Source organism: Hermetia illucens, chromosome 3, assembly GCF_905115235.1.
Source record: "Hermetia illucens chromosome 3, iHerIll2.2.curated.20191125, whole genome shotgun sequence".
Classification (NCBI taxonomy): Eukaryota; Metazoa; Arthropoda; class Insecta; order Diptera; family Stratiomyidae; genus Hermetia; species Hermetia illucens.
Genome location: NC_051851.1, coordinates 14,565,960 through 14,592,765, shown reverse-complemented (window position 1 = coordinate 14,592,765; position 26,806 = coordinate 14,565,960). Strand labels below are relative to the sequence as shown.

Genomic DNA, 26,806 nt, shown 5'->3' with positions numbered 1-26,806 from the left:
GTATCGACGACTGGAAAGGAATAGCTTGCGAATTTCCCAACCAAAAATAAAGTGGCAAGAAAAATCTACGGTTGTCGGATTTAAAGTCTGTTATTCATAACAAAAAACATCCCTTCCTATAAATCTAGCATGGCCCGACATGTTGTCGTACAATGAGAACTCCAAACAATACAACCGTAGACTTTTTAAAAGTGAACTTATCATTCGCCAAATTACCTTCTCCAACATGTCTGTATGCAGAAAACAGAAAAGTTAAAAATGTCAGTTATGCTTTCTTCAATTTACTTCATTATTATATAATTCTTCGCATATATGTATGCAATTTCGATTCATTTCCCTTACTTAATTTTGCAACCATAATAGGACCTTTCTTTGACCGGTTCAATATTTCTGTTGAATCATCAAAAAAAGAAGTGTAAATGGAGAAGAATCAAGCTTTATTTTTACCACTACTCTTCCCAATTAAGATCAGAGCAAACCGACCGGCAAAAGTTTTACTTTGTTTATTTTTTGGAATTAGTCAGTAAAGACAATGGACGGCGCCCCGCGGTAATTGCGACAAAGATGTTACGTTGGAATAGTGGCGTAACACGGCATGATCACCTCTGAAATGAGGATATTCGCGTTTGATATTGGGTTGCACCTATCGTGGGAAAATTGCGAGAAGGGTACCTTGGTTGGTTGTTGGAAAAAAGGACGAGCTGGCGAGAACTCACTTGCTAATGGCGTGGACCGCCCGAACCAATGGTGGCTTAATACGATGGATAGTGACCTCAAGGCCTCGCGACTACATCCAGACCAGTAAACGATCAAGGTAAGCCGATCCCCTTTCTGAATGGGACAGAAACTAAAGAGGAAGCCATTAAATGTAAACCTTTCGTTTCGTATTTTTATTTTTAGTTTGATCAACTTTGAGAAGATTTCTTTCGCTATTATAGCCGAAAATGTACTGCCCATTCAACCAAATGTTTCAATAAATGCATATTCAATGTCGGATATTAGTCGTCCTAACTGCAAATGTTTTTGTATCTTAGTTAGGTGCTCTGAGGTAGCGGGGAGGAAGACGGGGCGGCAACCCTGTCGGCTGAACCAAAACCAAGTGGCCGAGGAGAACCTCCACGTGGTGGCACCAGGAACCGCTGTATCGCATTGGCTTGCCGGCCGTGATGCAGTAGGCGAATGCTCCAAGGCCTAACAAGGGCGATCAGACCCGAGTCTGCACGGGAACTCATCTGAAGTGGCTTCGGTCACGAAACCTTACCAGAGGTATACTGGTACCATGGGAACCGAGGTAGCCGCTGGACTCTTATACTTCAGGAGAATTCCTGTCGTATCTGAGTACAACTCGGTTGGTTGCGGTTGGCCCCCTTGTGGGAGTTTCATGGTGGCTGTGGTTGTGCTCAAGCGAGAAGAGACCTTCGGGCCTCGACGTGGTGTTGCGTATCAACACGGATGCCGTACTCCATAGTTCGGTAGAGATTTAGGTAATTCTTGCATCCACCAGTATGAATGCTAAGCCATGCACTTGGTATAGACTGGTACCGTTGCGCTTGTCTCAGCGGGGCTCTGATTGTGGTTACAAAATCAATCCGTGTCTTAAGAGGACCGTAGGATTAAGTCTCAAGACAGGTACCTACGTAAAACACTGAGGACTTCACTGTATCTTAGTTAGAAAATTTAGTTTCAAGACCGCACCTGGGTCTTGAAACTAAATTTTGTAACACGTCGCAACTCAAATTAGATGGTTTCGCCATCTATGATTATTATAAAGCGATTGTTAAAGTTTAAAATTGAATTTGAATTACTTTGATGCTCATAGATAGTGCGGCTGTCGTATTAACACATTCACTGCCCCGCCGATACACTCAAAATTCTTGTGGTAAATGGTTCAAAAAAGAATGAAAATCGGGAAAATAATTTCAATGAGTTGTTCGCAAACGGAGAGGCCTACGAACGAAAAACCCAGTGGGTAAGAGTGGCAAAAAGGGGAACCCTCAGAAAAATTTGTCTCATTTAAGTATAAATGCCATTGTTATTGGAAAAAAGGGCACAAGGTTGGCGATTGAACTAAAAAAAATACAGCCGGAAACAACAGGAACGCCATTATTTTTCTGTGAAAACCTGCATGCTGGACCTTCCGACATCCATCAAATCCTGAAATATTCCACGTCAAAAAAATCCTCGTGCTCAGAGCTGGCGTGGAAGCAGCGACTCTGTCTGCTGAGTTAACACCAAATGGCCAGAGGAAAATCTCCAAGTAATGTCACCAGGAGACGCTGTCTTCACATTGCCCTACTAGTCTTGGATGCGGAAGGCGAATGTTCTGAGGCCTAGGCCTAGACTCGAGTCTGCAAGGGATTCATCTGAAGTGGCTCGTGCCAAGAAGTCTCACAGGAATTTATCCAGGTTAACCAGGACGGCCCTCTGAGAGCAAGCATATGCCCCAGAAGATCTTTTTGTGGGCTTAAGTGCGCTGTACAACTTTGTCGCTGCATCCCATAGTTATGGCAGAGGTTTAGATAAGCCTCGTATTCAGTGGTATGAATGCTGAACCTGTACACAGTTTATGCTGTTCTAGTCCCGACGATACTCTGATTGTGGTCTCCAAATTAATCCGTGTCCGAAGACAATCGTGAGATTATTCCTACACGGTAGGTGCTCACTTAAAGATACCGTAAAAAGTAGTAAAAATTTCACAAAATTCATATTCATATTCATAATTATTTTGTTTTTCTATCATTCTTCAATTCATTCAGGGCCTGAAAGTCAAGCCCCCCAAAAATACATCGTCCTATTTCGGACAGTGAATCTCAGAAATGGCACATCCAAAGCAGGAAAAACAAAGATAATGTCGAAAAGTAAGGTTTTTTACATGACTAGTGGAGGGAAAAAATCAATTGGGTTCTTTTTAATGGGTAATTCGTGAGCAAAATGCCACGCCCGACAGGAAAATTCTTGAACAAGCTGTAACGGTGGACATATGCCGGTAAACTACAAGGGTTTTGGTGATTTGTAAGTTCATAGTAAGAAAGAAATGGTGTTGAAACCAGAACATACTATGCTAGATATATATAGCAATAATAACTGATACCGAGGAGTAGCATAGGTTAGGGCATCTGCGAGAATACTTAACACCAGATGCCTGGCTCGAACATCTAGAAGTAGGAACATCTTAAAATTCCAGTCGATTATAGGCTTGATGGACATACTATACTTTTTAGGTACACTACAGCTAATAAAAGGGTAGAATAGTTCTTCTAGAACACGATACCATGTCAGCAGAATTTTTGCCAAAAGAGTAGTGGGTCCTAGCCAGCAGGATACAGTACAGAAAAACAAAATCCAAAATGCTCTCGCACTCTTCCCGTTAATTAGCTTTACTGCCATAATTAAGAAAGCACAGTTGCATCAAAACGAACACTTAAAGTATAAAATTGAATTTCAAATACTTTGGTTTTCATAGATAGCAGTGCCAACGGGTTAGAATAAATTTGTCCAACACTTGCATTCATCTGTTTGTATGCCAATGGAAGCGATCGACCCCGCACCTGCATGGTAGTCTCCAAAGTCTTCCAGGCTAACCTGGTTAACGACCTATGTGATGGCGACACCATATCGGCTAAGCTAACCATAAAAAGTCAACAGGGAGATAAAGAGATACTATGGTGCTCTGCATATTTCCCCTACGACGCAGAAGACGTTCCCAGTGGAACATTCATCAGAGCTATCCAATATGCTAAAAGTAGAGGCATGGGGGTAATAGCAGGATGTGATGTCAACGCTGACCACATATGATGGGGAAGTTCGAATATCAATGCAAGAGGATCGAGACTACTGGAGTATCTAGTAGGAACCGATTTGCAGATCCTAAATGTGGGTAATGAACCCACTTTCTTCAACGTGGTCAGGCGAGAGGTCATCGACATCACGGTGGCATCTCCTGACATCGCGGCTCTGATCGGAGAGTGGAGAGTATCAAACGATATCACACTCCCGGATCACAGACGCATTGATTTCGTTATGGGCATGGATCTACCTCCACCCACTCCATTTCGGAATCCGAGGAAGCCAGATTGGGTAATGTATCAAATAGAATTGAGCGCCCGAGTCACGATCCCCGGGAGGCGCATCAAATCCATTGCTGGAATTGAGAAGACAACCCAGATGACCACAACTAGCATGAGAGAAGCTTTCGAAGAAAGCTGTCCACTCAAGATGCCAAAGAAGGGTAAAACACCATGGTGGAACTCGGATTTGACAAAACAGAGGAGAACGACAAGGATGCTCCTTAATCGTGCTCTGAAGGGTGAATCAAGCACTAGCTGGAATCGCTATAAAGAGGCACAGAAGGCTCTTAAGAAGAGCATTAGATCGGCTAAACGATCATCTTGGAGACGCTTTTGCGAAGAGACTAACTCTCTTGAGGCAACCTCAAAGATGAAGCGGATTCTGGTCAAAGAACGTAGCCAGAAACTGGGTTATTTACGTTTACAGAATGGGAAGTACACAGAGAGCGATGAAGAAACGGCAAATCATTTGCTTGAAGTACACTTCCCAGGCAACATCCAAAATCTAATCTCGGGGCCAACAGGTGCATACAGCCCTCAACCGAGAGACTGGAATCTGGCATGCAAAATAGTATCACTGGAGCGAGTGAAATGGGCATTTAACTCGTTTCATAGATACAAGTCTGCAGGTCCGGATGGCATCATCCCTGCGCTAGTAATAGAAGGAATGGATGCCCTGGGTATACACATTCGGAATATATATCGTGCATGCCTAGCACACGGTTATATTCCAATTAAATGGCGGGATGTGAAGGTGTTGTTCATTCACAAACCAGGAAAACCCACCTACACAGACGCAAAAAGCTTTCGACCGATCAGCCTAACGTCCTTTCTGCTAAAAGGACTAGAAAGATTAGTAGATCGGTTGATAAGGGATACACATATTCCTAAATGGCCATTTCACCATAGGCAACACGCCTACCAGAAAGGCAAATCCACGGAGACAGCACTCCATGAACTTACGGCAAAAATTGAAAAGGCGATGTCCGATAAAGAATACGCCTTAGGCGCATTCATGGACATCGAAGGTGCCTTCAATTATGCCTCATTTGCGGCAAGACAGCATGGAATCGAACCGCTGCTAATCAGTTGGATCCTTCACATGCTAGAGTGGAGAAAAATCCACATATCGGCCGGCCAGAAGTCTATTGAAGCAGGATGTCTCAGGGGCTGCCCACAGGGAGGGGTTCTCTCTCCACTGTTATGGCTCTTGGTGATGGATACCCTGCTGTGGCTCCTGGAGGACAAAAAAGTCTTCGCGCAAGCACTTGCGGACGACCTAGCCGTAATAATTACCGGCAAGTTTGCGGACACAGTATGTGACCGCTTGAATGCAACTCTGCATGTAATCCACAGCTGGTGCCTTCGCAATGGACTCACGGTGAACGCTAGGAAGACTGGACTAGTTATGTTCACTAGGAACGTCAGGTGGGGCAGCTAGACGCTACCCACCTTAGCAGGGGCGAAAATCCAGCTGGCACAAACAGTCAAGTACTTAGGAGTACATTTCGACTCCAAGTTAACGTGGAAGCATCATATCCAGGAACAATACCAGAAATCCTGCAGATTGCTCTGGTGCTGTAGGAATGCGATAGGTAAGACCTAGGGACTTTCATCTAAACGGATATATTGGATGTATACATCCATAATAAAACCCATTTTGATGTATGCATGCATCGTCTGGTGGCCAAGACTGAACTTTGCTAACAGCAGGAAGCTGCTAACGCAGATTCAGAGACTTGGTTGCCTAAGTATTACTGCAGCAATGAGTACTAGGCCGACTGCGGCATTTGAAGCTATCCTAAATTTACCCCCCATTCACTTGGAGGTGAAACGGAAAGCAGCCAACGACGCATATAGGCTCGATACCATTGGGGCGTGGAAAGGCGGCCACTCCAACGGGCATGCGTCTATCTGGAAATTCCTTGGAAAACATCCGGTAGCCCTGATGCCGACCGATCATATGGTTTCCAGATTCGTTGAAAAGACATACACTGTCGTAATCACCGAAAGAGAAGAATGGTCGACAAGTGGCCATGAGTCTTTTCAGATTACAGACCTAATAATCTTTACCGACGGGTCAGTCACGGAGGATGGATCGGGTGCAGGTGTGTTCTCGGAGAATTCGATTATAGAACTGGCCCGACCCCTCGGAAAAATGACAACCATATTCCAGGCGGAGATATATGCCATTTCATTGGTAGCAGAAGAATGTCTGCGACAAAAATGGAGGGGTCGCACCATTCGAATCTGTTCCGACAGTCGGGCGGCATTATCAGCACTAAATGGCAACAACATATCAAGCCAGTTGGTGTGGAGTTGTCATCAGGTGCTGCTGAAACTTGGCCGACTGAACGAAACATTCCTGATGTGGGTGCCGGGGCACTCTAACATCGCCGGTAATGAGGGGGCAGATAGACTGGCTCGCCGAGGGTCTGGATTCACAATGGTGGGGCTAGAACCAGCTCTTGGAATCCGACCATCTACTGTCAAGTCTACTCTGAAGGGTGAAATTGCAAGGATTCACGCAACCGAGTGGAGAAACTTGGACTCTTGCCGACAAGCGAAAATCCTTGTGAAGGAGCCTAGGGCCACTAGAGCGGCATTTTTGTTGTCCCTTAAGAAGTGGGACATGAAAACCCTAGTAGGGCTTTTGACGGGACACTGCCCCTTAAACTACCATATGGAAAAGATTGGGCTGTGTGCAGCCAATGTGAGGAGGAGGAGGAGACAGCCTTGCACTTTTTATGCAGCTGCCCGGCATCCTCAGATCTCAGACGAAGACACCTTGGCAAGGTTTTCTTCAATGAAGAATCTGCACACTCTCTGCCTCTTGAAAATGTTCTCAGATTCGCTAAAGCCTGCGAACACCGTAGGCGGGAAACCATTGAATAGGGAACTTACGGGGATAGTACAATGGGCCTAATAATGGCCTGAGTGCTCGGAGCTGCGGCTCCCCCCATTTAACTAAACTAACCAACTAACTGCATTCATCTGATCGTAACGTTCTGCTTGTTCTTTTGTCACATTCATCTCAATATTAATTGTAAAAATCGAACCGTTTTTCCCAGCATGAAATTATATCAATAAAGGCTAATTTAAAAAAAAGTTAAAACTTCAAATTACTTACAATGTGTTATATGGATACCAATAGGATCCCCTTTAAAATCTATTTCTATATCGAAGAATTTTCCCTGCAAGTATGTCAACATCAATTATATATGACAAATGTTAAGACAACTGCAATATCAACTTACATATCTACTTGAATTATTATTTTTTGTTGTAGTTGCACTGCCCATAGCTTCCAAGAAAACCGTGGAGCACGCCACTTGATCACGTATTTTTTGATATTTTAAATATTCTGTGTAAGCTCTACTCCCGGAACCATCTTTCTCCAAACGTTGGCACAATCGATAAGTGTCGATCAGCGATGTTCTAGAATTCGTTCTGGCAATATTATCGGCCGGATTGCAACCTAGAGATCCCTGACAATTAATACTAGAACAACTACCCTTATTGAGGGTATAATCGAGCTTGGTTTTTTGTAGTTGACCGCTGCCTTGCCCCAATGTACTACTATAATGTTGAGTTGGTTGAGATTGCTTGCTATAATTATCGTCTTCTAAGCTTAACTGTTGCCTGATGTATTTCACATGATTACACTGTTTACAGCCGATTTTAATCTGATTTGAAATCGATTTCGCATGTTCATAACAGAGTGAAGACGAAGGATTTGGAACATGTTGATGTGCCTGGCTAATGGTATTCGACAAGGGCTTCAAATTTGAACAGCATGAACTTAGTTTTGTGTGTGAATGGGATGACGATGATGTTGTTGATATTGATGGTGGTGGTGGCGGAAATGTTTCATTTATCCTATTCGTGCTTATATCTTTTGTTAAATCACAGTTAGACTTTCTTACAGAATAATCAACATTGATTAGCGTTTTCGAGCGACCGTGCGTATCTATGTGATTATGTTTAAAACATGATTTATTAGGCGCTACGGTTTGAGTTCCAGTCGAATGTTGTGAGATATTTTCGGAGCTCTTGTGATGGGAAAAGTCAAACTCGACCATCTTTTCGCGTGACAATTTCTGAAATTCATCAAAAATCATCATAAATTTCTGCTGGTTGTTTTCCATGCCGAGAAGATAGAGCGAATTCAACTTACCCTGTTTATTGTAGCGCGATCTGAACTTTCCGAACGAGCTTTAACCAGGCAACCAGGCTTATCTGAAAACACCACGTTTGCTGATGGCGATTGACGCTTTGGTGTCGACACGCGTGAATTGGGATGTGAATAAATGATTGCTGAACAAGAACTTGAGTTCCGCCTTCGCGGCAAATGATATTTAAATTTGGGTTTCTTTGAGTCTTGAATGTGAGTTAAAAAATATAAAATCGATTTGAACGATTCAGTCTTTCCAGAACCGCTTTCCCCTAGATTATGTAAAAAAGATTAGGCGATGAGGTACACCAATCTTACTTTTAAATGAATATTTCTTCTACCTGTTAAAATAATGCACTGATCCTCACTTTGGTTCTTGAGAGATTGATACGCTAAATTAGCTAGGCCATATCTGGAAAAGAACGCCGATTTAGAACAGTTCAATATCATCCAGGATTTAAAATACATATGTGGAGGTAGTTGGAAAATTCCCTTACTACCATATGTTTTAATTAAGTCAGCATTGTAACTTATGATTGGCTTAAAGGGGTTGACAGCTACGAGAGATGTCCCGATGTATGTCTGAAAGAGACGATAATATTTAGAATCTTGCTATCGACTAACCAATAACATACATATATGTGATCTCTTTTATAACGTTGGTGCAAATTGCTAATAAAGTTGTCCTCAGATAGGTTTTCCAGTAGAACTGAGTCCCAAGTGCCAATTTCCTGTTCCATTCTGCTTCAAAATTTTCCTCTGCTTTGGATTTGATGCAGAGACTATTTCCGCAAACCATTCCTATACAAAGGTAAATGGAATATAAACTATATTGGGGGTGGTAAATGTGACTAGAGTACGAACGCAAATAATCCTCATTAAAAAAAATCAACAAATGTAATCAATTCCAGACAAGAAGTCCTAGATACAAGCCTAGGGAATAGTTTTATGAGTCGACTGATTTCGAACTGGATAGAGCCAAATGTTGTCAACGTCGCCCCATAGAATTATACGATTTGCCAGAAGTATCCCCTTCTGTAACAACAAGAGTAACTAAGAATTCGAAGAGAATACAAGGGGCGTCCCATTAATTTTGAGACTAATTTTTATTCAAAATAATTTCTTTAAGACGAATACACTGATTGGCGCGACATTGTAGCTTATTCATCGCTTTCTTAAACTCGGAAACTGGAAACGCTTTCAACTTGGCCTCAATCGTTGCATAATGGGTTCTCTTTCAATTTCAAACTTGGAAAGGCAAAGCAGTCTGGGGGACTCAAATCCGGAGAGTAGGGGGAATGCTTCAACTGAGTTACACCTTTTCTTAGCTAGAAACTGCTGAACAACATTGGCCGGGGCCCAAAACTTGTTTGTAAAACTCGACATTGACAGTCGGGTCGGAACAAATTTGTGATGAATGGATCCCCCTTTGCTATCGAAAAAAAGAATGAGCATTTTCTTCACTTTCGGCTTTTGAAACCGAAATTTTTTTAAGGCGATTCTGCACTCTGGCGGTTTGTTTCCGGATCATAGGCAAAGCACTAGCTCTGATCACTCGTTTTTATCGAAGTCAAAAAATGGATCATTTATGATAATTTCGAACAGACCTTCGGTGTGAGCGAGGCGCTGTTCCTTTTGTTCGGCAGTTAACGCATGCGACACAAAACGGGCACACACTTTCCTCTTTTTTTGGTATCCCCATTTCCTTCTCTATTAATTTGCACGAACATCGACGCTAGGCTACAAACTCCGCCATGTTATTAACATAGTATGCTGGTTCCAAGCCCAGGTAAACGAAGAGGGTTTGAGGCAACGTACTCTGTACCATCCTCAGTAAAACAATAATAAAAGGGTGAGACCAGGGAAAGAAATAAATAGAGTATAATTGGAGTTATTCCAATATGCTAAATCCTACCTGATCTCTCTTTGTGACAGGTCCCGCGACAGGCCGACCAAGGAAATGCATACAATGTCGTTAGAAACAAGATGATCGGATTGAGTCACAAGCCTCGGAAAAATGCTAGGGCGTCCACCTCAGTCGACGCGGCAGGACGGGCTCCTGTCCTGTCGACAAATGGGCAACGGTTCTTGACGCATGGACCGCATCAGGACGTAAGTAAGTTAGTCCGAACAAAACAAATACGTGCCTGCACGCTAAATGTTGGTACCCTAACTGGAAAGACCGAGGAACTCGGAACTTCGCAAAAAGGCGCATTGATATCTGCGCTCTGCAAGAAACTCGATGGTCTGTATCAAAAGCTGCAACGTTAAACGCGAACGCGGTAAAAATGACTGCTCTATTTTCGTAGCCCACACACTCAATATGGTGTGGGCATTGCCATCTCAGAGGGTTTCCGTGATGCCATTAAAGAAGTCGAACGATTTGATGATCGGCTGATGATGCTCACCATTATATCAGCTGATCGCACTATTCACTTTTTCACCGCGTACGGACCACAGACAGGTCGACCTTGTGCCGAGAAAGATGCCTTCTAGCAACTTCTCGATGAAAAGATTTGTCACGTGCCTGCTGACGACTATATCATCATTGCCGGCGACCTTAATGGTCATGTGGGTGAAAAGGCAGAAGGTAATAGGTGCCATGGGGGAAAGGGATTGGCAGCGCGCAATGAGGGTGGCGAGCGTATAATTGATTTTGCGGACACCCATGACCTTGTACTTATGAATACATGATTCATCAAACGATTGTCTCATCTTCTTACATTTTATAGTGGGAACAGTAAAACGCCAATCGACTATATTCTCATAAGACGCCGACATTTTACCACTGTCACTGATTGCAAAGCCGTTCCCTGTGAGACTATCGCACCACAACATGGGCCATTGATTGCCATCCTGCGAATTAAGCCACCGTGAGGAATGCACTGGCCCGCGGCGCCTTAAATGGTGGCGATTTCGTGAGAAGAAAGAAGAAATAATCTTACTCACACGATTACCGACCATTACGAATGTGGAAGAATCGTGGAATCAAATGAACCAACCTCGGGGTCACCAACCGGGTAAGCGGTACATCAACCGAGATACTTGGCTTTGGAATTATGATGATGAAATGAAGGTCCGTGAAATGAAATGCGTCTACCACGAATTTCTCGACGAGAAAAACCGGCCAAGTGGCAAATTTCTAAGAACGAGAAGCAAAAAAAGCAGTCGCTGTCACCCGAGTGGACCATTATAAAAATCTTTACGATAAAGAGAGAGATCTGTATCGACTTGCTAAAAGCCGTAACGAACGTACACAGGATATCGAACACTTCTTTTGCCTTAATGACAAGAACGGTACTTTGTTTACCAACCGTCGAGCCGCAACGGATAGATGGCGAGAATACTTCGAGCAGATTTCAACTGAAGAATTTACTCATCCTCCAGTTCCATAATCATTGCCGACATTTGGACCAGTTCCACTTGTCAGCGCAACTCGTGCTCAGAGGTGGCAGTGAGGAAGACGGGGCGGCAACCCTGTCGGCCAAACCAAAACTAAGTGGTCGAGGGGAACCCCCATAGTGGTGGCACCGGGAAACGCTGTACTCACTTTGGTTTGCCGGCCGTGATGCAGTAGGCGAATGCTCCAAAGGCCTAATCAGGGCGATCAGACCCGAGTCTGCACGGGGACTCATCTGAAGTGGCAAATTGGTCACGAAACCTTACCAGGGGTATTTTGGTACCATGGGAACCGGGAAAGCCCCTGGACTCACATACTTCGGGTGAACTCCTGTTGTATGTGAGGACAGCTCGGTTATTTGCGGTTGGCCCCCCTAGTGGGAGTTTCATGGTGGTTGTGGTTATGCTCAAGCGAGAAGAAACCTTCGGGCCTCGACGTGGTGTTGCGTATCAACACGGGTGCCGTACTCCATAGTTCGGTAGAGATTTAGGAAGGAAGAACACCATTTGACTGGCAAGAAAGTACCACTGTTCCAATATGGAAAAAGAAAGATAGCCCAGCAGAATGTTCAAATTACCGTCCGATCCGGTTACCCTCCCATACCACGAAGATTTTTAACCGGGTGCCACACCAACTCATCTGGTATGCTTTACGACAGCACTTAGTGCCAGAAGATCTTGTATCAAAACCGCTTCGTGTCTCTGTTGGTGTTTATCAAGGAAGCGCCCTCTTACCACTCTTCTCTGTTCTTGTTATGGACACCGTCACACGAGATATCCAACATCTTGCACCCTACACACTGCTTTATGCAGGTGATGTTTTCCTAGCATCTAATAGCAAAAATGATCTCGCATAACTTGCCCAAAAATGGAATGATCGCCTCATGCAACACGGTCTCATATTGAATCTAAGCAAAACTGAATTTTTGACGACCGACCCTCATGAAACAGGCACAATTACTGTCAGCGACAGTGACCTGCCTAGAACTGAGCGATTTAAATACCTCAGGTCAACGCTATCGGCCATTGGAGAAGTGCATTATGAAATTGCTTCACGCATTAACACAACCTGGATGAAGTGGTGTTCCACAACTGGTGTTCTTTGTGATCGACGTATCAACGAAGGTCTCAAATCTAAAATTTACCGCAATGTCGTGGTATGGTTCTGAGTGTTGGCCGACTATAAAAGACAATAAACGGCGCCTTGCGGTAATGGGGACGAGGATGTTGCGTTGGACTAGTGGCGTGACACGCTTTGATCACATCCGAAATGAGGATATCCGCGATCGATAAGAGGTTGCACCGATCGTGGAAAAACTGCGAGAGAGGCATCTACGATGGTATGGTCACGCAATTCGTGCTAACGAGAATTCACCTGCCTAGATTGGTCTGAACATCGAAGTCGATGGTAAACGACCAAATGGCAGACCTAAGCAACGGTGGCTTGATACGCCGGATGGGGATTTGAAAGCCTCGAGATTCCACCCAGATCAGGCATTCGATAGAGCCAAATGGCGAAACCGATCACGACGAGCCAACCCCGCTTGTGAACAGGACAAAGGCTGAAGAAAAAGAAGATGGGGAGTTTAGAATTTCTCAAGCTTTACGTAGGAACATTCTAGAAAAAATACTGGCAGGACATATGACGACCAAGATAAAACCCTCGGAAATTTAAAGCTCAACGTAGAGTTCGCCAGGGTTGTATCTTACCACCTATTTTAATTCTTATCGGTAAATGGTGAAGTCTTTCGTGCTATCTTGAAAATTTCAATTGACAATATCATCTTCCTTCCTCTACCTTGACAACGCTGATGATATCTGCTTGCTTTTTCGCCGAGATACGGTGGACCAAATGGCTCTGGATTTGGAAGATGCATAGAGGTTTTATATGGTCGACTATTGGGTCGACGTTGACTTACGTAGCGCAGAAAAGTGAAGGAAGAGGGAAGTCTTTCTCTACAGGTGTTTGCAAGTTGACTGCATATTTACCCAAACATTCAAAGAAAAACATCGACGTTCGTTTGATGTTGTTGATTATCTGCCAACGTGGATTGGGTTGGCTTTGGGATCTTATTGATATTATTCAGAAAAGTTTTTCATAAATGGACCAGCAAAAAATGGACAAAAGAGGAGTGGAAAGGGAGATCCTCTTGGGCCAAGAATAAAAGAGTTCAATGAAAAAATTTTATTAAGCTAGTTTTTGTGCATGATTTTTATCTCGGGCCCGGATTTTTTCTCCACGACTCTGATCAACCGATTTGCTTTATACGAGAACCTCGATGTTGGCATCATCGACTCAATACACAATTAAATATCATTATTTAATCTTCAGCAGCAATACGTTCATAAGCGGCAAAATATCTATTTTTTTTTAAAGAACATAAGCACATCATTCCACATAATTTAGAGAAATAAAAACAATTCACCAGTTCAGTTCGATTGCACTTATAACTTGTAAAATGTATCCCTTTTGGAACAAGCGATTCTTTTTCTGCGGTGGCACGCGGCAAGTACGCACCGATTAACACACAATAATTCCATTAATCCATTCAGCATTCTCTGTGCAAGTAATCAGAACAATAATCATATTGCGTGAAGCTTACACCGCGACTCGCGCATAATTTCAATTGTGCTAAATTATTAAATCGCCTGGAAAATACTTGTCGGCGCGTTAGTAGGCTATGCTCGCAATCCGTTTAAGTCAGCTGGAGAATGAGGAATTATGAAATATGAATCTGATCCGCTTTTTCATTTCAACGCGCTCCGGTGTGCGAAGCACAGCGTCCCTGCACTCGCCACCGGAGAGCTAACACCCTTCCCATCACTGCACCATTACATAAAAATATTAAAAAGTCACGCAAAGCATATCTCGACTCGGCATAAATAAAAGTTTTCTTCATTGGCGAGCATCGATTTTTTATCAACCGACAAACTGCACCAATTTCCATCTCCCACCGGAGCACTGTCCTCCAGCGGAAGGAGAACACTCTACTAAACGACCCATTATCCTGCAGTGAAGTGTCCACAATGGTTGCAAATCAAACAATTTCGCCTCTTGGACACGTAACGTGGTCTGCAGTATTTGTTTTGACGCCAGTGAATAGGGCAAGGACACGGAGCGCATCTCTCTGTGGCCTCAATCGGAATTTCATTCAAGTACCTTGCGGATGAGTATCGATTCCTAATCACTGCGATAATCACACACTTGACAGCTTGAGCGAGATGTCCGATTGGAGTTTCCTGTGGATTCCTTCACCATTTCAGGGACAATATCCGCTAAACGACTGATTGTTACCGTAATTAGGGGTCACGGTTGCCGCGGAAGATTTCCACGTAGCATTAATTCAAACTACACCTCCTATGTCCAGATCGTGGAGAAATTCGATAAACCGCACAACACTAACAAGAGTTAGAATAGCGTAAACAACCGAGCACTTTTAACACGTTGAGATGATGTATCGCACACGACACATAGATTATCTCGCTCTTCTCATTGAAAGAATGTGTAAAGGAATTCCAGATAACGAACGAACCGAACCGAAAGAATACATATTAAATTCCACCGTCCTAACTCGGGCATGCCATCTTAATGTCATCGGGATTCTTGACAGTTTTCAAGAAGTTCTGCACAGGTTTCCGTAGTAGAGAGCTTCTACCTTCAATGCTTTGCGGTCCAATACTCTGGCAATGCTGTTTTATAGTCGGTTTGTTCGAAGAGCTCTTTCCAACGCATTCGCTTCGACGGTTCCACTTGAACCGACTAATGAAATTCTTCGTTTCGAAGAAGGAGTCAAATCAAAATCTAATCTGTGTTTGGAATTAATTCTCTTGTAGACATATGTATAGATTACCGCTTCAAGGGGAACGAATTCTTTTAAAACTCAAGCCTGGAATTAGTAGTCCACCATTTCACAATTTTTTTATTTTCTGTTTTATTATGAAGGATGATGATAATCATCATCATCAACGGCGCAACAACCGGTATCCGGTCTAGGCCTGCCTTAATAAGGAACTCCAGACATCCCGGTTTTGCGCCGAGGTCCACCTGGCGTCCTGGCCCACGCCATCGCTCCATCTTAGGCAGGGTCTGCCTCGTCTTCTTTTTCTACCATAGATATTGCCCTTATAGACTCTCCGGGTGGGATCATCTTCATCCATACGGATTAAGTGACTCGCCCACCGTAACCTATTGAGCCGGATTTTATCCACAACCGGACGGTCATGGTATCGCTCATAGATTTCGTCATTGTGTAGGCTACGGAATCGTCCATCCTCATGTAGGGGGCCAAAAATTCTTCGGAGGATTCTACTCTCGAACGCGGCCAAGAATTCGCAATTTTTCTTGCTAAGAACCCAAGTTTCCGAGGAATACATGAGGACTGGCAAGATCATAGTCTTATACAGTAAGAGCTTTGACCCTATGGTGAGACGTTTCGAGCGGAACGGTCTTTGTAAGCTGAAATAGGCTCTGTTGGCTGACAACAACCGTGCACGGATTTCATCATCGTAGTTGTTATCGGTTGTGATTTTCGACCCTAGATAGGAGAAATTATCAACGGTCTCAAAGTTGTAGTCTGCTATCTTTGTTCTCCCCTGTTTGATCAGTACGGTTTGATGTTGGTTGGTTGGTTTTTGGTGCTGACGTTGCCACCATATACTTTGTCTTGCCTTCATTGATGTGCAACCCAAGATCTCGCGCCGCCTGCTCGATGTACAGTTTGTACGTCTCGGGTGGTTCTTGCCATGATGTCGATGTCGTCAGCATAGGCCAGTAGTTGGGTGGACTTGAAGAGGATCGTACCTCTTGCATTCACCTCAGCATCACGGATCACTTTCTCGAGAGCCAGGTTAAAGAGGACGCATGATAGGGCATCCCCTTGTCGTAGACCGTTGTTGATGTCGAATGGTCTTGAGAGTGATCCTGCTGCTTTTATCTGGCCTCGCACATTGGTCAGGGTCAGCCTAGTCAGTCTTATCAATTTTGTCGGGATACCGAATTCTCTCATGGCCATGTACAGTTTTACCCTGACTATGCTATCATAGGCGGCTTTCAAGTCTATGAAAACATGGTGCAACTGATGTCCATATCCCAACAGTTTTTCCATCGGTTGCTGCACAGAGAAAATCTGATCTGTTGCTGATTTGCCTGGAGTGAAACCTCTTTGGTATGGGCCAATGATGTTTTGAGTGTATGGGGCTATCCCGCCTAGCAAGGTAGCGGAGAATATCTTATAGATGGCACTCAGCAACGTAATACCTCTATAATTGCTGCACTGTGGTTATCTCCCTTTTTATGTATGAGACAGACAATGCCTCTTTGCCAGCTGCCAGGTCTTGATTCTCTGTACCACACCTTGAGCATCAGTTGATGAACCACTTGGATTAGTTGGTCGCCTCCATATTTAGCCCATGCGGCTGTAATTCCATCGGCTCCTGGGCGACTTATGATTTTTAAACAGGTGAATTGCATGTACTGTTTCTTCTATGCTTGGTGGTGGCAGTATTTGTGCGTCGTCTTTAGCTGGCGGGACCTCCAACTCGCCGATGTTCAATAGTTCATCGATATTTTGGTTGTTGAGCAATTCATCGAAATACTCAACCCATCGCACCAATATTCCCATTGTGTCGATTTCCCTCTCTGTCTCGGCAGGATGAACATCGAGATGTGGAAGGCTTCATCCTGCTGACTTTTTGATAAAACTTTCCCGCCTGGTGCGGTTGCTTCCTGTACTTTCCGAGTTCACAGACCTGTTGGTTCTCCCAGGCTTCCTTTTTTCGTCTGTGAAGCTGCTTCTCCGCTCGCCGGAGTTCGTGATAAGTCTCTGTGCGTGCCCGCGTCCTTTAAGAATGCAACATTACACGGTATGCGGCATTCTTCCGTTCCATAGCTAGCTTACATTCATCGTCAAACCAGCCGTTTCGACTCTTTTTGCGACTGGGACCAAGTGTTGTGGTTGGATTCAGTGTTAACTCTCACCTGATTGTCAGAGGGGATTCTGGGTGCTGTTGTTATTCGAGCTCGGAGCACCATGCCAACGAGATAGTGATCCGAGTCTATATTGGCCCCCTATATGTTCTGACATTGATCAAGGCTGAGAGGTAGTGGCGTTCGATCAACACGTGGTCAATTTGGTTGAAAGTGGTCCTGTCTGGAGAGACTCACGTTTGTTTGTGGACCACTTTCCGCGCAAACCAGGTACTTACAACAACCATTTGGTGTGATACTACTAATTGAATAATCCGCAGTCCGTTATCATTTGCATTTTGATGTAAGCTATGGGAGCCAACGTATCCCATCAATACGGGCTCCGTCCTTACTTAGCTGCTAAAATCCTCAAGTATGATTTCGATATAATATCACCATGTAGGGGCGCATATATTTCTAAATTTGCCTCGCAAACGCAGAGTGCATAGCCGTTCGCTTATATTTTCAAAGCCGATAACAGCAGATTTCATTTTTTGGCTGACTAAGAAATCTCCGAGCATATGATTTACTGGATGGCCACTATAATATACGGGGTAGCGGCTCTTCTCCAGGAAACCGGTCCCTGTCCAACACATCTCCTGCAACGTTGTTACATCAGCCCTATATTGGGACAGGGTATCGGGTAGCTGCTCAGCAGCTCCATCTCTGTACAGGGAGGGCACATTCCATAAAAGAATGCGCAAATCGTTATTCCTTTGTTGTTGCCGGGTTCATAGTTGTGTTATCCGTCCAGTCCGAGGTTCCTTTTGTGACTTCGTAACTTTGGTTTTCCGTGTAGAGTTGACAGCCCTACCTAACCCCCAACTTGGAGGACCAGTTGGGACAATTTGTCTCGTCTTTAGGTGCGAGAGACTCAGCTTCATCCTTCTTCGTCTGCAGCTTTTCGTTAAGAAAGAGCTCCCAGTGGTCACCACGTGAAGTGGAGATAGGGTTTGGTGGTAGACCTGTTGGTGTTGGTTCAATAGTTGTTTCCCAGGTTTTATGCTCCATCGTGGGTACCAATCCAAGTTTCGCCCTGGGACTATACTACTCTTTGAAATATGGTTAGACATAATGGGATCATTGAACATTGGAAAAAAAAGTCAACCATCAAATACCAAAAAATAAAGAAGGCACTGGACGTATATGACATCCTCGCTTAACTCACGGCGGCCCATGGATCATGCAATTTATCCATAATTTGCTTCTATTCATCTAGAACCAAGAACGGATACCGCAAGTGTGATATACACAGATTTCCAATATCGACTATATTTGGAAATTGGTCTGCAATCAAATTCGTAAGCAATTTATACGTTGTAAACAACATTGAATAACAAATAGTATATCTTTAATATATTAGGGGGTCCCCCTCATAACTTTATTTTTCATTGAACGCTTCGTAAACGATCTATTACAAAGTCTCGTGTATGGCAATTGGCCTACTGTCACATGTAAATGACAACCGGTTGTCAGTAGTTTCTGTCACGATGCTGCGAGTGGCGAATTCGGTAATTATTTTTATGTTCAAGTAATCTTGCTATAATAAAGTTTGACATGAATTACAGATCATCCAAAATGCCATTCGAAACCCCATACAATGTGAACGTGGCTTACAAACAACGGCCGTCAACTTGAAAGTTCAATCTGGCCGGTACAAAGTAACCCAAAAACGAGATTTCCCACTGACTTACGAAATGGCAAATCCTCCACACTACATAGCTCATAGGAAGTCTTGGAACTCATGGAATACATGTAAATACGCGGAGTCTTAAATAAAGAATATTTAATTTGAGTATTTGCTTACAGCTAATTTGGCCGACGGACTCAGATCGGCAGAAACTACGATCGAAGATATTTTCATCCGTCGTTTCATGACCGGTACCTGGCACTCGCTCGTATGCTCGGAAGTTATTATCAAACGACAACATAATCACATTCGGGTGGCAGCGATCATTCGACAAGGAGTTCCTGCTAGGAAAATGTATTTTCTGATAGGTAGGCATGACCCTTTCAGACCAATGAGAATTTAGAACGAAATCTCTTTGCTTTCAGGGTATTGTGAAGAATTGCTTTCATCTTGGCTTCAGTGTCCGGTTACATTGGAGTTGCAAACAGTAGCAGATAAAAAAGATGTTATCTTTAAGTATATTTGAAGAAATAGATTAATTGTAGAAAAGGAAAAGCGCGTTTTTTTCTGTCTTTTTTTATTCCTCTTTCATAGACAAATAGTTACCACTGCAAATACGGATAAAAGAACCAATTTCAATCCTCGCAACATCTGCTGCACCTATTTATGAATTGTCGGGGACTTGGACCTTTCAAAAGTGTGAAGGAGAGCACTTGAGTTAAAATTAATAACTAGGACGATATTTTGGCCCACCCTGCCCTCCATGAATTAATATAATAGTTGGAATAAAAAGCATGCAGGGTTCTATTCTAACTGGTTTCTGGGGTAGAAATAACAATTTAACGCTCATATGAATCAGTCTCCCCTGTCTAATGTGTAAGCTAAAATATCAATTAACCCTCGAAAAGGCAGTTTGCAATAAGGAATGTCTAGAATATATCATGACCGGCACAATTTCGAACATAGAACTGTCAATCAGAAGAGAAGGTAGCGGTGGAAGGAGTACGCATTAAGAAAGGGCGTTAAATAAGTTATAAAATGGAACTAGACCAGCAGGACGTCCTAGAACTAAGTGGGGTAGATCAGCTGATGGTAGAATGTAGGCATGTCGGAGAGTTGGACCGTTTTAAAAAATGCTCATATGTTGCCTCGGAATTTTGCCAATAGTAAATCCAACTCAATTTTTTCATGTGCTTAGAAAAATTTACAGGCAGCCTTTAAGTGAAATAATAAAACATTTTTTCCAACTTTATTAAGTTTATTTTTCCTGTATATTTCGGCGACTACTTGTCGTTTTCATCATTTCTGATTCTAGCACATTTCTTCACTCGGACTACTTTTTTTGGATGCCCAACCCCGTACCCTTTTCTTTTTTCTTCACCCTTTGTCCCGTTCACAAGCGGGGTTGGTTCGTCGTGATCGGTTCATCATTTGGCTATATTAGATGTCTGATCTGGATGCAATTTCGAGGCTTTTAAATCCCCATCCAGCGTATCAAGCCACCGTTGTTTCGGTCTGCCTATACGTCGTTTACCATCGATTTCGATATTCGATCAATCTTGACAAGTGAACTCTCGTTAGCGCGAATTGCGTGACCATACCATCGAAGACGCCTCTCTCGCAATTTTTCCACGGTCAGTGCAAACCCATAACGATCGCGGATATCTTCATTTCGTATGTGATCGAAACGTGCCAGGCCACTAGTCCAACCCAAGGTCCTCGTCTCCATTACTGCAAGACGCCGTTCATTGTCTTTTATAGTCGGTCAACACTAAAACCATAGAGGGCGACAGGACGGACGACATTGCGGTAGATTTTAGACGTTCCTCCATACGTCCATCACAAACAACACCAGAGATTAGATACTGTCTTCTATTTGTAGTTAAGTCTAAAATTGATAGACCAGTAGCTTACTCCAAACTTATTTTATTTTATTGTGTAGCTACTTAGCTTTGTACTGATGAAGGGAGTAAGTTGCTCCCGAAATATATATATATATATATATATATATATATATACAATAAAATAAAATTGTAGTTTGGAGTAAGCTACTGGTCTATCAAAGAACACCAGTTGATGAACGCCACTTCATCCAGGTTGCGTTAATGCGTGAAACAATTTCATAACGCAGTTGTCCATTGGCTGATGCCATTGACCCGAGGTATTTAAATCGCTCAGTTCTGGGCAGATCACTGCCGCTGACAGTGATTGTGTCTGTTTCATGGGGATCGGTCGTCAAAAATTCAGTTTTGCTTAGATTCAATCTGAGACCGTGTTGCATGAGGCAATGCTTTTCGCGGTGTTTTCCCATGAGTAACCGCGCAGCGTGTATTGCGTTAGTAGTTCCGCAGTTTTTTTACAAATCCGGCTTGATTCATAGTTATTTCAACGATTTCGCGAACACGGCTGTCAAGAATGCGTTCAAAAATCTTCATGGTATGGGAAAGTAACCGGATTGGACGGTAATTTGAACATTCTGCTGGACTACTTTTCCTATATTGGAATAGTGGTAGTTTCTTGCCAGTCAGATGGTGTTCCATCCATGGTGGCCATCAGGAATAGAGCTGGCCTCATCAGTAAGCTAAATTAATTTACAACACCGGATAAACGGCTAGTGTTATTCGACTTGGAGGCCTGGTTTCCAAGCATCCGTGTGAAGGAAGCGCTTCTATATCTGGAGGCGGCTAATGAGTAAAAATCCCACATTCTTGGTGTGGAAAAGAGAAACATTGATGCTTATGAAACTTGTGGGGGTATGCATGTCGAGAGCTACTTGGCATTCAGAGGAAAGTTCTACAAAGGAACCAGACGAGTGACAATGTGTAACCCTTTTGAGTGACATGGACAAGATCGAGAATGATCTTACTTGCAAAGATCTGGCCAAGGTATGTAGAGGAAAAGGGGATATCTTTTGATATCTACAAGAAGCCTACACACACACAGCGAATGATACCAGCTAATTCGAACCACTTCCATTCACATAAAATGGAAAATGCAAAACGGTAAGAAATAAGTACAACGACATCCCTCGCTAATAACTTGGCAGGGAAAAGGAGAGGAGCCATGCAGTCTGCGGCTTCGTCGAAACTTATGAAAATGATGAAAAGAGCTAAACATCGGCATGGTGCCAGTGGGAAATATAAAGTGACATGCCAGATTGAGAGAAGTGTAACATAGGACAAAATGAAAGACTGGTTTCGGTACACTATGGAGAGCACGAGAGAGAAGTGGAAACGGCCAGGAGAAAGAATAAGAAGAGCACAACGCTGAAATCAACGATAGCACGATACATGATTGAAGAGAGACATAGCATCACATGAGACAAAGTAGAAGTCATCAAGGAATGCGACGACAGGCAAGAGAGCTTGGCGACCCCAAGGGACACAGAAGGGAACAAACTGAACCACGACACGGGCAACGTGCAATTGAGAGAGGTGGCAAGCGAGACACCGGGCAACATGAGTGCCACCATGATCTCTAAAAAGGTAATTTGTTGGTAATAATAAGATTAAAAATAAAACTAGTTAGCTTTCTCCAACTACAATATATTTTAATAGTTAGTAAATACGTATTTCGAGAGCTACTTACTCTCTTCCTCAGTACTTAAGCTACCGGTAGCGGTTGAGAGCTACGTTGTAGATCTCTGCAGATGCTACCCTAGATGGCGAAGCAAGATAAACGCGGGGAAAAGGTAAATCTGCACCTTTAGGAGAAAATCTAGATACTTAGGTTCTAGGGGTAATCACAGGAAAGAAAAACACTACAGATCTAGCTCGATTAAATACTACTTGAGTTCAACCCACATCTTCAGCTCACTGTTAGCAAGGCACGCGGCGCAGTTGGCAATATCTACTCTCTTCCTCGCAAGAGAGTAGATCTCAGCACCAAAGGCAAAGTAACTTCATACAAGGCTCTAATAAGACCTATTATCTGTTATGGAACACCAACATGGATTACATGGTCCAATAATGCCATCGCAAAATGCGAGGCAATCGAACGCCGAATGCTCAGACTCTCCACCGGCCTGTCTTACTTCTGGTGGGCCAAACAATGTAATAGTGACCCATTTTATTAGAGTTAGGGGGGGGGGGGGTAGAGGGTGGCATAAGAAACAAAAGTTATATTGCGCCGGGGTGTGGCAACCCGCCTCCGGGGTGGAAACATTAAATAAATCGATTAAATGGTCGATTCTAAGCAAACAATGTTTAATGTTTTGTTTTTATTGATTTTTATATCAAAAATTCATTTGGAAGGTCTTTTTAAGCTTTAGATCTATTTCCGCCAAAAGTTCTTTAAGGGCGCGACTCTCCCTTAACAGAATACTGATTTTGCATTATTTGACCTTGAAAGTATATTTTTTTTATTCAGACATTACGTAATTTACGTTTGACGAGCCATAACTCTGTCCATACCTACCTATACGTATGGTTGACCTTAGACGATCAGTATTTATAATTCCTTCAGTGGGCTTTTGCTATTCTGATATAAAAAGGTGTCAATCTCACCAATAAATTAGCAAGTCCTTGCCGCTTGTCAAAGACAGCCGATCCGATTTGCTTTATATGTCACTCGTGTGTGCTCGTTTTGATTTTATTTTCTTGAGGAGCAAGGAGGTGTGTGGTAGCTATGTAGTTTCTCCTTGTGGTATTGTCATGTTACCTGCGCTGATGAGAACTCACTAGCTAAGATTGGTCCGGACAGCGAAGTCGATGGGAAATGATCAACTGGTTGATCGAAACAACGATGGTAATTTGAAAGCCTCACTACTGATCGAGAAAAATGATGCAATCGATCCAGACAAACTGATCCCGCTATTGAACGGGGCAAAACCTAAAGAAGTCTTTACTATGAGCCCAAAAATAAATTAAATTTTCGAATTGAGGGAAATAAACAAATGATTGCATTATTACATGTGTATTTACTTTTATTTATATTTACATAATAGTTTCCACCCGTCTTAATGGCGAACTAAATTGTCCTGTTACATATTCAATTTTCTCCATCTCCTTCAAATGTCTGTATCCACATTTACCGAGTACTTACATAATTAATTACAACTAAATTCAATGCATCTTCAAAATGATTGGTAGGTTTATATTAGAATACGATTTGTTTCACTTAACCCTTTTGCGTTTGTCCAATCAAAATATTGAATAGAAATATTTATGCGACTCGGCGCTATTGATGGATTGCAAATTAAGTTGGTGACAACAATGATGAGATATGAATGAAATTACTGAGTTGCTTAGTGGTTTCAAATCAGTAGGAGAACACGTTTCACATAAATCTATCAGTTTTATGGATTGAAATGAAATTTTTCCTTTATATTTCTCCTTTATTGTTTTTGCTTTTTATATTATTTTTATTTTCTTTTTTTTTCATAATTTTATGGTTCATTCTGGCAGAAGTTTCCTTTGTACTTTGATTGATCATGTTTTATGTTTATCGTCATATATTTAGTTTCTGTATGTACAGTTTTTTTTTATGTTTTACAAGATCCATTTGATTTTTTTCGGCTACGATAAATACTTTTCTTTTTTTTATTTTTTTTTCATACTGGAAATCTAAGTGGGTAGCTGGCTAAAATATCTGTGGCTGCTTTTATGTTGAATGATTTTAAAACAATTAAGCACATGCACTGCGAATAAAAATTAAAAGTGAGATCTTCTATGAGAGTGTTTTCAATACTTTTGAAGCGTTTGAAGCATTTTCTATGTATGGATTAGGGTCTATTGTTAATTAATTGTGAATTGCCAGTGATAGTGAGCACAGATGATTGGGTGTACTATTCTCTTACATGATTTTTCCGCTATTCACTTTGCAACTTAATAAAAATAATTATAGAAAGTTACAGCCAATACTACAATTTTTAAAGGAAAATGCCGAACTTCATGCACAATCAAAAGTTTCATAAGTTTTTTTTATCGAAATTAAAACCCCAATAAAGCAGGCGTTATCACTGTCAGTGATAACAACTTGCCCAGAATCAATGTTATCAGTTTACCATTGAACTGAATTATTAAATTGCTTCACACATCGGAGCAAATCTCAAATCTAAAATTTGCCACAGTGTCATGTCGCCCTCAATAGTTCTGCTGGCCAACTATCAAGGACAATGACCGCCGCCCCGCGGTAATAAAGATGAAGATGTTACGTCGGGCTAATCACGTAACACGCTGTGGTTACATTTGAAATGGGAACATCCGCTATCGATATAGGATTCCACTATTGGGAAAAAACCAGAGAGGGGTTTTTGTTGGCGTGGTTATGCAATTTGACGAGAACTCACTAGCTAAGATTGGTCTGAAGATCGAAGTTGACAGGAAACAACCCAAAGGCCGACCGAAACAACGATGCTTGATACGTTAGATGGTGATTTGAGAGCCAGTCGACTTGCAATCAAGGCTATCGAAGCCGATGGGTGGGTCTTGTATGATGACTCTAATCCATCCGGTTACGATACTGAGCAGTGTGAACAGCTTAGGAGGAAACTCCTCCTAGCTGGAAGGACTGCATTCTCGCTTTGGGTCGGTAGGTGTATACCGTAAAATGTTACGGTTAAACTTTCCCGGCGAAGACACAAACAAGTGGTTCAGGCAGTACTACTGCTCCTCCTTCAACGATGTGTGGGAGGTTGCGCGACTAACCCTGAAAAGGGTTAGAAAAGTGCCTCCTCTGGCTTCCCGAAGAAGAGCGGAATAGTGGTGGGGACGTACAGCACTCGCCATCTTCATCTGAAGCGTAGATGAGGTGCCACATTTTCCAACTAAATTTGCAGCATTATAAAGCAGCGACTGCACTTATCACTCGTCGGAACAATAGCTGGAAGACATTTATATACCTCATACAAGAACCGTGGGTTGGTGGGGTAGTCAGAGGCTTAAACTTCTAATATGCTGACTTGCTGTATGCTAATGGAAGTGATCGACCCCGCTCCTGCATGGTAGTCTCAAAAGACCTCCAGGCTAATTTGGTTAACGACCTATGTGATGGCGACACCATATCGGCTAAACTAACCATAAAAAGTCAACAGGGAGATACTATGCACATTTCCCCTATGAAGCAGCAGCAGTTCCCAGTGGAACATTCATCAGAGCTACCCAATATGCCAAAAGTAAACGTATGGGGGTGACAGCAGGATGTGATATCAACGCTCACCACATATGCTGGGGAAACTTCAACATCAATGCAAGAGGATCGAGACTACTGGAGTATCTAATAGGAACCGATTTGCAGATCTTTAGTTTGGGTAATGAACCCACTTTCTTCAACGTGGTCAGGCGAGAAGTCATCGACATCACGGTGACATCTCCCGATCGTCCTTTGGTCGGAGAGTGGAGAGTATCAAACGATATCACACTCTCGGATCACAGACGCATTGATTTCTCACTTCATTCCCCAGGCAGTATCCAAAATCTAATCTAGGGGCCAACAGGTGCATACAGCCTTCAACTGAGAGACTGAAATCTGGCATGCAAAGTAGTATCACTCGAGCGAGTAAAATGGGCATATAATTCGTTCCATAGATATAAGTCTGTAGGTCCGGATGGCATCATTCTTGCGCTAGTAAT

The 26,806-nt window shown here is 42.8% G+C and overlaps 2 protein-coding genes and 1 long non-coding RNA gene across 6 annotated transcripts in view; 1 reads left to right on the top strand and 2 right to left on the bottom strand.

The window, feature by feature from the left end:
- LOC119651505 (unconventional myosin-Ib) overlaps positions 1-15,250 on the bottom strand; it is a 43,408-nt gene extending 28,158 nt beyond the window's left edge. For all 4 annotated transcript variants that reach the window (XM_038055127.1, XM_038055128.1, XM_038055129.1 and 1 more), the window contains exons 1-8: positions 14,801-15,250; positions 8,877-9,042; positions 8,708-8,823; positions 8,583-8,653; positions 8,245-8,513; positions 7,325-8,167; positions 7,198-7,261; positions 217-230 (exon numbers count right to left, since the gene is read on the bottom strand). In XM_038055127.1, coding sequence (XP_037911055.1) covers positions 217-230; positions 7,198-7,261; positions 7,325-8,167; positions 8,245-8,513; positions 8,583-8,653; positions 8,708-8,823; positions 8,877-8,981 — 1,482 coding nt within the window. In that variant the 5' untranslated portion in view covers positions 8,982-9,042; positions 14,801-15,250. The remainder of the gene's footprint in view (positions 1-216; positions 231-7,197; positions 7,262-7,324; positions 8,168-8,244; positions 8,514-8,582; positions 8,654-8,707; positions 8,824-8,876; positions 9,043-14,800) is intronic.
- Positions 1-19,791, top strand: part of LOC119651507 (28S ribosomal protein S24, mitochondrial) — a 35,177-nt gene extending 15,386 nt beyond the window's left edge. Inside the window, exons 2-5 of the mRNA XM_038055131.1 lie at positions 19,028-19,116; positions 19,174-19,360; positions 19,415-19,603; positions 19,661-19,791. Of these exons, the coding sequence (XP_037911059.1) occupies positions 19,036-19,116; positions 19,174-19,360; positions 19,415-19,603; positions 19,661-19,761 (558 nt within the window). The 5' untranslated portion in view covers positions 19,028-19,035 and the 3' untranslated portion in view covers positions 19,762-19,791. The remainder of the gene's footprint in view (positions 1-19,027; positions 19,117-19,173; positions 19,361-19,414; positions 19,604-19,660) is intronic.
- A 4,346-nt stretch (positions 19,792-24,137) lies between these two features.
- On the bottom strand, positions 24,138-26,491 carry LOC119651870. The gene is made up of 2 exons (XR_005249500.1): positions 25,033-26,491; positions 24,138-24,873 (listed from the first exon to the last, which is right to left on the bottom strand). It is a non-coding gene; the product is annotated as an uncharacterized LOC119651870 (long non-coding RNA).
- Between the last annotated feature and the right edge of the window lie 315 nt (positions 26,492-26,806).